Source organism: Hipposideros armiger, unplaced genomic scaffold, assembly GCF_001890085.2.
Source record: "Hipposideros armiger isolate ML-2016 unplaced genomic scaffold, ASM189008v1 scaffold_557, whole genome shotgun sequence".
Classification (NCBI taxonomy): Eukaryota; Metazoa; Chordata; class Mammalia; order Chiroptera; family Hipposideridae; genus Hipposideros; species Hipposideros armiger.
Window position 1 is genome coordinate 147678 of NW_017731907.1, and position 12361 is coordinate 160038.

Consider the following 12361-nt stretch of genomic DNA (forward strand, 5'->3'; position numbering starts at 1 on the left):
TCTATGCAGGGGCTTTACATATAGGAGCCTCCTGACATCCTTCTGAGATAGCCATGGCTGTCCTCAGTTTTACAAAGGGAGGAACTGGGGCTTAGCAATACTAAGAGGCTTGCTCCATGCTCCCCAGCTATGAGCTGCAGAGCCGGATTTAACACCTCCAAGCACTTAACTCCAAATTCATGTGCCTCCTCTAAGTCATAATACCTCGATTCTCTCCTGTCACTCATAATACCTCGATTCTTCTGCGGTCAGAAGGGTAGCAAGGAACAGTGGAAAGGGCAGAGGTTCTGGTGTCTTCCCAGTTCTGTGAAGTTCCGCAAGTTAATTTTCTTCCCTGAATCTCAGTTTCCTCATGCAAAATGGATTAATAACAGTGTCTGTGGCAGGGAGGTTGTGAGGCTCAACGGAGATGTAAAGTCACGAGGCAGTCCTACTCAGGAGCAAGGTCGTAAGTGTGCAAAGCAAGCTCTTTGGAGTCAGAAAGACCTAGCCTCAGGCTTCCGCCCGTCACGTATGAACTTGAACGAGATCCAAACCTCCATTTTCCCCGACATAAAATACAGCCCTAACATTTACCTTGTAAGTCCTAGCACAGTGCCTGGTACATAGTAGAAACTTAGCAAATAGTATCTATAAGGAACATTATACTGGTGTTCGTTTTTATTATACTTGTGGCAGATACTGTTCGTTCCTACTAGAGGAGTTAGGGAAGGCTGGGGAACGCTGCAATAATGAGCAACCCTCAAATCTCCCTGTCTTAAAACAACAAGGGTTTACTTCTTGCTCATGTGAAATGTCCATCAGAGGGATACTAGGGGTGAGGAAGGACTCCTGACACCAACATCATTTAGGGACCCAGGTTGTTGGACACTATCGCTTGCTTCCATAATTGTCAAGGCTGGGGAAAACAAAACAAAACAAAAAACTCACACGCACTGTTAGGGCTTCCTGGATGTGATGTAAGTCACGACTGCTCATATTTAATCAGCTAACTCAAGTCATAAGGCCTCTCACCCAACGTCAAGGAGGTAGGAGATAGGGAAGTTCAATCCTACTTTGTACCAAGAGGAGACCTAGAAATATTTGGTGTAGAGCACTCATGACTATCCACCAACCCAGAAGCCATCCTCCCTCCCACTTTTATCTTGCTCTCTGAGCCTTGATTTTTGTTTCCTTTTACAAATTACTTTCGGTATTCACTCTCCCATGTGCTCAGAAAAGGGTAATCCCAAGGGGTGACCGTGACTGTGGACCAATCATGGTGGTCTCATTCTTTTTGCCAGGGATGAATTTGGGTTACAGGCATGTGACCTGTCGTGGCCAATGGGACCCAAGAGGAAGTCTACTGGGGTGGAGGTGGGGACCTTCTAGGAAAGGTTTCTCTTGCTAATAAAAAGAGGAAGACTAAAGAAACATCCTTAAATTGCTAGTGATTATTGTGTTTACCTGTGATGTCAAGAACTGCTACAGCTATCTTGAGTCCACACAAGGAACTCCTTGACACACCAAGAATGGTGAACTGAAAAGATGGAAAGCCCCTGGGACCATGATGATGTCATTGAGCCACTAAATTTGCCTTGGACCTGTTTCATGTCTGAACTTCTTGTTTAAACTGAGTCTTGTGTTACTAGCCCCTATAAGCATCCTAACTTGTAGAGTGATCAATTATTTCACAGCCCAGATGCCTGCTGACCTTTTTCTAGACTTTGAGATAAGGTCAGGCAAAGTTCCTTCATGTTAGCATGAACCTAGGATGAATCAATGCACTGTGAAAGAGATTAGCCATCAGCAAAAGCTGATGGGCAGACTGTCCTGAGGAAATTTGGGAAATACCCAAATTCTGTCCAGGTGGTCACTGAGTACCTATAACTTCAGAAGGCAGTATCTCAATCAATGATCTAGTAACTCAATTTTCCGAAGCAATAATGGTGCAACCATCAGGCAATGTTTTTTAGTGGATGTACGTGAAGCGAGTTTGTACAGCAAGAAACTGTCCGGGCTTCTCAGCGCTAAGGGTTCTGGTCCTTCCAGAGAGGAGGAGTTTGTAGCAGGGCAAGGAAAGTTCATGAGATGCTGCTGTGGCATGGATGAAATATCCCGGGAGACTATCTGATTACCTTTGCTCAGATGCTGTGCACATCAAAGAACCTTCTGATGACTAATTCATTTCCTCAGGGTCCTTGATGTAGAAGTAGTGGTGTGCTCTGGGTAAATAACCCAGGATCACCAGGGCTACTGGTTCCTGGAACAACATAGAAGTATATGTATGGTTTCTGATGTCTGAGGACCTAATTATGGCTCTACCAGTGACTGGATAAGAGGCCTTGACAAAAGCACTTAAAACTCACTGGGAGCCTCAGCTTGTATTCCTGTAAAACACAGCTACCACCAGTGAACATCCCCAGGGGATCGGGGAAAATAAAATGAGGTAGAAGAGGTGAGAGCACTTCTGAGTATGAACTGGTAAGTGGAAACTCATTGCTCATCACTCTCCCTTTTGCTCATTCCGTTCCAGGAATGCAGGCCTTCTCTTAACTCCTGGGGGTACCCCAGAGTCTTTCCCAAGCTTTCCCTCAAGCTGACCCTCCACCTAGAATTCCCTACCCATACTCTTCTGCTCTTCCCCCGATGAACTCTTAGTCATCTAAGAAGTCTCAGTTCAAGTATGTCTCTAGAAAAGTCTTCTTTGCCACCACACCAGTTTAGATTGTTTTTCTCCTTCGTAGTGCTCAGTTCTTCTTCATTGTACAGTTGACCCTTGCGCAATGTGGGAGTTAGGGCATTGACCTCTGGGCAATCAAAAATCCATGTATAACTTCTGACTCCGCCAAACTGAACTGCTAACAGCCTACTGTCAACTGGAAGCCTTCCCGATAACATAAAGAGTCAATCAACACATATTTTGTATATTAGAAGAACTATATACTGTATTCTGACAATGAAGTAAGCTAGAGAAAAGAAAATGTTATTAAGAAAATCATAAGGAAGAGAACATACATTTACAGCATTTATCGAAAAAAATCCATGTGAAAGTGGACCCTCGCAGTTCCAACCTGTGTTGGTCAAAGGTCAACTGTACTTGTCAAAGTGTGGAATCATGCATTTATTAGGTGTGTTTCTTTCTTTACTGTGACGTTTAACAGGTTATAAACTCCATGAGGGGGGGATATCCTGTGGATTTCTCTCTCCGTTGCATCTCTAGTGCTGGCACAAAATAGAGGAGTTCAATATTGCTCGATTAAATAAAATGAGCATTATATGAACGTAAGGTGTTATTATTCAATTCCCCCAACATAAAATATTGGTCTTTGTTTATATTTCAAAGAGCTTGTATAGTTCGGGTCAATTAATCCGACAGAACTTAATCAATTGTGGGTGGCTAGATAAAAGCAGCAGTGAGGACCAACTCTGTACCGTGACCTTGCGAGGTCACAAGCCTCTTTCTTTCACATTTGTTTATTTGAGCAGACTGACACTGAGGGGGGGCGGGGCGGCTCTGGACCATTTTGTAAGATGACTTTCCTTCAGATGTCAAATTGACAGAGTGGAGAGGAAAGCTTAAGTATGGGACAGGTAGCCTAGGTGAAAAGTGAACTCCCTGATAGTCCTCCTTAGGCCTAACTTCTTGAAAAAGCTGTGTAGGAAGAAATGTGACATGATATAGCTTGAACCAACCCATCTTCCCATTTCTCCCCAACTCTAGGACTACTTTAAATGCCATAGGCATTTTAAATTAAACGCCTCTTTTTGGTATTATTCTTCTTGCCTAGCCTCTTCCCCACCAGGCCATCATCCAAACTGTTGCCAGCAGGAGTCTTTCTTATGTTGAGAGAGTTTGTGTCTCTGCGGTGCTTCAAATCCTTCTACATTTCTCCATCACCTACGGATAACAACCAAACTCTTTAAGATGGAAGAGATGTTACTTCACAATCTGACCCTCAAACTTTCCTGTTTCATTTCCCTTCAGTTTTCTTTTCATGCCTTAATCCTCAGCCTCTTCAAGCAGCAGCTTGCAAGTCCTTAAACACATTGTGTTTTCTTGTGCCCCAGTGCCTTTGCACAGAAGTTCCTCCTCCGACCTTTTCCGCCTGGTCCGTCCCACTGGATCAGCTCAAATGTTACCTCTCCCATGGAGATTTTCCTGATAATGGCTTCTCCTCCCCTTATCTGGACCCTCTTTCTGCTTTATCTCTACACTCCTCCCCACCAGGCTGTGTGTTTCTTAAGAACAGGGAGTGTTATCTTGCTTATCATTGAATCCTCACACTTAGCATAAGACCTCAAGGAGACCCAGGCCCAGGGGAATGCCCATCTTTGGGGTGTCAAAAGTCCAAAACCAAGTAACTGGGGCTAGGTTCCAGAGTTAGGAAGGGACAGTTTCACTTTCTGGGGCTCTCCTGGCCCATCTTCCCCTCTTCCATACATGCCACTTGACCTGTGTAGAAGTGGGTGGTGGAGGCAAGGGGCAGGACAGACTAAACGGCTTTGTCATTTTCCTCAGTTCAACTGATGCACATCTTCTCTAACGTTAAAAGAACATGGGGAATAGATACATTAGCACAATCCTTGTCTCTGTCAAGCAAATATTGGGGACTAACTTCTGGAACCCTGAAATACATTAACTTTACAGACAGAAAGTCCTCCTGCTGTTACCAATGAAGTGGTTGCTTTTAATAAAGCCACACCTGGAACTGTTTTTTGTGCCTGCCTAATGATCACATATTATCCTTCCCCATCTCCACCTCCAAGCCTAATGTTCCAGGCAGACCTATGTTATATAAGAAGAGGCCCACTTGTATTAGTGGATGAGTGAGGGGATGCCCTGTGTGGCTGGAAGAATGCATGTGGTAACAGTTTTCTTCTTTTAAGAGCACTCGTTGAGAACTAAGCTCTTTAGTACTTGGTGATTGGCCAGGTTTGACTTCTCTGGGGGTCATCAATCCATGTGGAATTGTGCATCTGAAAACGAATGAGGTCTTCTACACTGGAAGAAATAAAGACCTGGAATTATTCTAGAGGAGTGTTTAAGTTCCATGTTCATTCAGTCATCATGCATTTATTTTATGAACATCCCCTATGTACCAGGCACTGTACTAGGAGTCTGGAGCCCACAGATGAGTGGGATAGGGGTCTGGCCAGGAGACACAGACGTTCACAATGATAATATTTTGGTAAGTACAATCATAGAAGTTTTGATAAAATGTTATGGATGCTCCGTGAGGAATATTTATTCCAACTGAAGATGGGAGTTGGCAAGGATGGCTGCACAGAGAAGGTGCCACTTATGCCAAACCTTGAAGAATGGGTAGGATCCATTAGTTGAACCAGAAGGAAAAGTAGGCCAGGAAGAGAAACGAGCACAAGCAGAAGCATGGAGAGGTTAAAAGGCATGGGATTCAGATTCACACAAAGATGTGTTTTTCATAGTGAGTGCATAGTGATTCAGTTTAGGCATTAACATTTTTTGTCAGAACTTGGTGAGAACCAAATGAAAGCTAATGATGTCTCTTCCCATGGGAGTGTGTGTGTCTTCACGTGTGCACGTATCTTCATGGAGTTCATGAGTCTGCTACAACAAACACAAAGTGTTAAGAATCTCTAATTGAAATACTCATATGTAAAACAAATTAAAAGAGGATTAAGGACTTTATGTGCTACTAAGTTTATTTTCTCCAACTATTAGTTACCCAAACAATCACTCATCAAATGCCAAAATAACATTAACCTTTGAGTGTCTACAATTAGCTGATTTTCTGTCTCCCAAATTTACAGATCATTGGTTATTTTCCTCTACCACAAATATTTTTTTCTAACTTTTTATTGGAATGGTTAGAATTTCAGATATATACATTCAGAATGTTAGTTGAAACCAACAAGAGTAGGGATAAGCCTGAGTTTCAGGCTTTTTTTTTTTTTTTTAACACTGGAGTCTAACGCAAACTGGGGAGTGGTGTGGCTTTTCTGTACTGCACTGTTGTCTGGGCTTAGTCTACCTTTGCAGGTAATTAATTCCCCAGTCTGCTTATTTTTTCTAGTTGACTCTTGTTTAGCTTCCACAGAGCCCCACCCCAAAGTGCTTTATTGTCCCTCTGCTGACTATTCCTACATATGGTCAAAATCAACTCACCTTCCGGGTTGCTGACATCAGCAAATTCACTGTTTGGCAAACTCGGCTGTGCTCCCAGTAACCCTTTGTTAAAGAAGTATTATTCCAACGGAGTGGATCTGATCAGCTAACATGCCTGTTCAATCTCTTACACTCCCAGATATACTAAGGAGAAACTCTTTGTGCCATTGGATTTACAGCCACAGGCAGGATATTAGTACTCCCAGTCATGCTGGGGACCAGAGCACTGCTAATGAGCAAACAGCCCTGCCTCAATTAGTGGTTTGTGAACTAAATATTCCTGGATATCAAATTGCTTATGCTGCTTGATAATCACACTGGCTCTTGGGATGAAAAAGCAACTGAGCAAAAATTGTTCCCTTGTTGAGTACTGCCTTGTTGATCTCCTAAGTTATAGCTATAGACAGGATTTGTTTGCCATTTCCCCAGAGCTAAGGTTTGATTTACACTTGTAATCATGGTGTTGGTGTTCATGTTTTCTCTTGCAAATCTTTCCCACACTATCTAGATTACCATCTTTTGAGACTGGTTCTATAATAATTACTTAAATACAGTTAATTATTTTAGAAACAAATTAAGAGATAAACATTAGAAGAATCCCAAATGGTAAACTGCTATACTGCTATACTGGTAATTTGTCTAGGCATAGGTGTTTATTTGAGAGAGAAGGAAGGAGGGAGGGAGAGAGTGAAAGGAGGGGTGGGGGGGGGAGAGAGAGAGAGAGAGAGAGAGGGAGAGAGAGAGAGAGAGAAATTAAACTGTTTCACCCAGATTGCAACTTCTGTGTTGACTCCCTTAAATTCTCTGCTTAACTACCAAGTAACCTCAGTGGCAGTAATGTTAACCCCAGCGACTGAAAAGAAAAGTTTCAATATCGAGCTCGGGAAGAAAAAAGTAGTAAAGGGAAAGGAATTCAAGATGTTATTGGTATTTGAATACCTTTATTGTGACAAGAATGCTGTTATATTCATAAGCAAAGACCATCTTTTTAAATCTAGGAATTGGTCAAGTGAAGATTCCAAATTGGAAGGGTACATCTTTTGTAAAATTCTGCCACTATTCTTGCTTTGAGCTTAAGCATCCATTGTTAAATTTCTGCTAACATTATAAATGGTCACAGCACATGCCACTTGATATAATCCAAACTTTAAAGTGTTTGACTTCCAGTGGGCTATCCCTCTTCACCACAACCTCCCTTCCCTCAGCCTCCTGAAAGGCCACACTACCCTTTGTAAGCAACTCTGTATAGATAGTGGAGGAGGGAAGAGTATAACTTGATGAGAACATCAGCTACAGTTATTTCTCAAGCCCGGTGAAGAACAGTTTTTACTGCTTGATAGTAAGAAGCACTGAGTGATTCTAAGGGACACTCTTTAACTCTTTCAACTCCACCTAGATAGGTAATCTATAGATAATGCAGAAAAGAGGTTGGGGGAGGGGTACTTTTTCAATATTTTATTTTCTTAAATATCCTTTCTGGAATTTTCAGAAACAAAACATAAAAAAATTATATACTTTATTACAAATGGTAAACTCAGAGTGCTCCAAATCTCTTATTTACAAATAACACTGGGCAAGACACCCAAACAAACAAACATGAAATAACTTACAAAGGCATGAAGCTGTTTATTGACAGTAATCAGCTTTCATCAAATTAAAAAATATATATATATGTACATACACAGTTAAGGAAGGCAGGCCAGAAAAGAGTTCATCGGTAGGCTCAGCCTCGCTCTCACAAACCTCCCTCCCGCCTCCCCTCCCTAACCCCTCCCCCCTTTGTATGCTTAAGGAGTACTACAGAAGCAATCTACAGTCTCTATTGCAGTTTGTAACCCCTCCCCCTCCCCCCTTTTAATACTGAATGAGATCGAATGTTAGGTCCATGCAGTTCTTGGTCAATGTTAAAGAAAAGTCTAACGCTCTGTTTGCGCTGGGACAGCCCGTCCGTAAAGCGGGGCAGCCCGCAGGCGCCCGTTCCCTGGCTCCACGCCAAGGGAGGGCGCGCCAAGTCCTTCCCACTCGTGCACACTGGGGGCGCCGTCAGGACGCAACCCAGTCCAACTTGGATACCCTTGGCTTTAGTCCTCCGACACTTCTTTTTTTCTCTCTCACAACTTGTCAAGTTCTCAAGTCTGTCTCTCGGTAATTTTTTTCTCCGTTGCCCCTCAGCCCCCGACAGTCTCGCCTCAAAACGTTTGCAACTGCTGCGTTAGCATGAGTTGGCACCCACTGTTAACGTGGTTCATGACTTTCTGTTTAAGTTGTGCCACCTGTTCCCTGAGCATATTGGCCGTGGACGCCAGCTCCGAGTTCTGCGCTTTCAAGGTTTTCACTTTTTCCTCCAGCCGGGCGATCCTCTCCAGCTTCCTTTTCCGGCACTTGGAGGCAGCGATGCGGTTCCTCATGCGCTTTCTCTCCGCCTTGATCCGCTCCTGGGACTCCATATCGATGGGTGACAGGGGAGGCGTTTCCCCGGGCATCTCGGGCACCGTCTGGGGCTCCTCCTTCAGGGCCTGCAGCCGCGGGTGCTGCACCGGGATCTGCTGGGGAAGGTGGTGCGGCGGCTGCGGTGGCTGCTGCTGCTGCTGGGGCTGCGCGGGAAAGGCCAGGCCGGCCGCGCCGTAGGAGGGCGCCCCGCCGCCGCTACTCAGCGCGCCCGGGTTGAAGTTGCTGAGGTTGGCGTAGACCGGCGGCTCGTTATGCAGGCTGGCGCTGAAGCCGCTGCCGCCGCTGCCGCCCGCCACGGAAGCCACCGCGGGAGCCACCATGCCCGCCCCGCTGACAGGCTGCGCCGCGGACGTGACGCTGGGCAGTGTGTTCTGGCTGTGCAGTTCGGCCAGGGCGCGCACGAAGCCCTCCGCGAAGCCCTCCTGCTCGTCCGTCACGTTCTTGGGGCACAGGAACTGGGTGGGGGTCGGCGTGGTGGTGATGTGCCCGTTGCTGGACTGGATGATCAGGCGCTCCAGCTCGGGCGACGCCAGTTTGAGCAGCCCCACGTCCGGCGAGGTGAGGAGGTCCGAGTTCTTGGCCCGGAGGTGCGGCTTCAGGCTGCCCACCGGGTCGGCCAGGTTCAGGGTCATGCTCTGTTTGAGGATCTTGGGGTTACTGTAGCCGTAGGCGCCGCTCTCGGACTGGAGGAACGAGGCGTTGAGGGCATCGTCATAGAAGGTCGTTTCCATCTTTGCAGTCATAGAACAGTCCGTCACTTCACGTGGGGTGAGTTTGGGCGGCGCGCAGAAGTTTCGGGGCCGCAACAGCTCGCTGGCAAGCGGGGGACACCCGCGCCTCCCCGGGCCTCTGGCAAGCAAAGTTGAGCTAACAGCGCGCGCACCCACTGGCTGTCCTCCCCCTTGCGCCCTCTTCACCAGCGCGCTCCAGGGAACGCAGGGTTAAGCCGCCGCCCGCACTCTTACTTGTCGGCTCTCGCGCGCTGCCGGCTTTAAAAAGTCGCGGTCACTCACTGAGCGCTCCTCTGCGCAGCGGCTCCTCGGAGCCCGCGGACTAACTCGCTTCCCGGCGACAAGAGGCTCTCCCGGCGGCGGCACTCAGCGCGGACTCCGCAGGGGCCGGTCGGCGGCGGGTCTCCGCCGCCCGGACTCCTACCACTGTCCCCTCCTCCGCTGCGAGGGGGAGGGGGCGCCCGGCGGCCGAGGCTCGCGCTCGCCCAAGTTCAGCCACCGGTGCGAGCGCACGTCCCTCCTCTCTCCGCCGCCGCGGCAGCCTGGGGCGGAGGGAAGCTTTGCAAAAGTTCGCTCCGGGACTCAGAGGCTACTTGTCCCTTGTCCTCCTGGCCAGGAAAGTTCTTTGCCGTTGCAGCGGCTCGCCAGACTTCCCCTCGGGGACAGTCGCCGCTCTCCGCGCTGTCAGCGGCGCCCGGGCTGTGGGGCTCTCCTCTTGGGGTCGGCTGGAGAAGGGGCTCTTCGGACGCTCCCCCCAAGACACCAGCCCGGGAATCACAGGCGCTAGCTCTGGGCAGTTGGTGAGAAAATGGAAAAGAAAATCAGATCTGCAGTTCGGACTCGACTGCTGTCCTGACTGTCTCGCTGAGTCCGCGCACCTCCACTCCCGCCTCGCTGATACAGCCACACTCAGTGCCACTCTGAGCCCTTATCCAGCCCGAGCTCAACACTTATCAGCTACCAGTCAACCCCTAAAAATAGCCCATGATGTCACCCCAAGGCCTTCCCATTGGCTTGCGTCGTTCTCAAGGGGGCGGGCCCGCCCGTCGCCATGGAGACCCCACCCTAGAAGATTCTTCTCCGGACCCGCGGAGGCTCACGGGATGAGGTAATGCTCTGCTGCCCTCCTACAGTTGGGCCCTTCTTTCTCCTCCTCCCCCTCCCCCTCCCGCGCGGCTCGCGCCCCGCTCCTCTCCTCCCCGGCGCGTCTTTCCCGGCCCGCCCGGTGCATTGTGGGCTGACGTCTTGGGGTTTGAGTGTCTAGTGACGGTGGCCGCCGCGAGCCCGGCGGACGCGGGCGCTTGCATCGTCTGATGGAGGCGGGCACAAGTTCGGGTCTCGGGGCGGGAATGCAGAAGACGCGGGGACTCGGAAGGCTGGGGAGCCCGGCCAGGTGTCTGGGGCCGAGGGTGCGAGACGGGCAGTGTTTCCCCACTGTGGGGGGCGCTGGATACCATCGACCCGCGCTCCGCCGCCTCCCGGGGCCGGGAGGTCGACACCCCGGGCCCTTGCCTCCCCCGCACTTCCGGGGGGCTGGAGCCCCGCCCTTCAGGTGGCTCTGTTAACTCCCCCGTGGGGACAAGTGAAAGTGGGCTTAAGTTTAGGGGCGGTCTCCGAAAGTCAGCCCCTCCACGTTGAGGACGCTCGGAAGTTTGTCTCCTGGTCAAGTTCACCAGCGACAGTCCTCCTGGCTGTCTGGCTGCGCCTAGAAGCCGAGGGATGTGCATTGCTCGAAACTGGGTGATCAGCCAAGTCCCCGCGGCACCCCCACTTCTCCCTCCCGACGGTGGGAAGAAAGGGTGCGGGGTCACAACTTCGTCTCGAAGGGGAGGCATCCTTTAATAGGGGGTGCAATTAGGGGGCAACTCAGTCCCGTTGAGAACGAACGTTTAGGGAGTCCGAAACTCGGGGAACCCTGGCGGTCGTCGACTCCCTGCCCCCGCACACACGAACACGCACATCACACGCACACAGACACACACGCGCAGACACTCGCGCCTCCCGCCCTGATTAGCTTCCGGGAAAACAAGTCCGAGAGCTGCGGACGCTTGCCAACAGTCACGCAGCGAGGAGTCGGGTGAAGCAGGATTTAAAATCGCTTGGCTCCGGGCCGGAATGCTGGGCCTATATCCTGTGTAGCCTCTAGGAAGCGCTAGACACATGTAAGTGGTTCCTTTTTTGTGGCGGTTCTGTTATCCTCCCCCCACCCCACACACACCCCTTAGGGACAAAAGTATATGGTGGGAAGAAGACCGCAGTCGGGAATCGTGGGTTCTGTCGTGGCCAACGCTGCCACGGTGTGAAGTGAGCAAGTCACCGAACTTCTGTGAGCTTCAGTTCCTTTATCTGCGGCAGGCCGTGGGGGAGGTGGGGGACAGGGGTGCGGGGGTGCGGTGAAAACCACCTCACTGAGCAGAGTTAGTGTAGGATCATGGCCTTCAGGGCTAGGAAGTGGTCGCCAAACAGCCCCCTTCCCCGAGTTTCCCAGAGCCTCGATGGAATGCCAGGATGTAAGAGTGTGACTTGGCAGGAACAGGTTGTAAATATTCCTGTGAGGAGCACTGAGGGGAGAGTGAGGGAGGAACGGGTCGCAAGTCAGCCCGCGACTGAAGCTTCAAGTTGGACCTGCAGCAGTTTATGTCCCTAGGTTCTAATTTCGGGCTGTTCAGCTTCAGAACTTAGGGGAATTCAGCCTTTGGGTTTAGAGGCCAGAGCCTTAAAGTCTTTTTGGCTTTGAGGGTTAAGATTGAACAGCCCAACAGTAGCTAGTGGCAGGGAAATCTTGACAACTTTTCTTTACTCCAGAAACTCACCTCTCATTCCGTCATGCAGCGGAGGAAAACTGTGTCTACTGTGAGGCAGGCTCTGAGCTGGGGTGGGAGATAGGGGTGGGATTAGGGTACAGGGATGACAAGATCCAGTTACTTTCCTCAGGGAGGGAGCATTCTCCTCGATACTGTTACCCTAAATCATTTTCGTTTGTAATCAGGGAGCTGGTGTTCTTAATAATTTTTATGAGAGTAATAAAAATACATTTCATGTATTAAATGGC

General features: G+C 49.1%; 1 protein-coding gene across 1 annotated transcript; it reads right to left on the reverse strand.

The window, feature by feature from the left end:
* Positions 1–7051: 7051 nt before the first annotated feature.
* On the reverse strand, positions 7052–10296 carry JUN (Jun proto-oncogene, AP-1 transcription factor subunit). Its single transcript, XM_019623661.1, has one exon. It carries the CDS (start codon positions 9319–9321, stop codon positions 8317–8319), a length of 1005 nt encoding a protein of 334 aa, XP_019479206.1. The 5' UTR covers positions 9322–10296; the 3' UTR covers positions 7052–8316.
* Positions 10297–12361: the final 2065 nt, after the last annotated feature.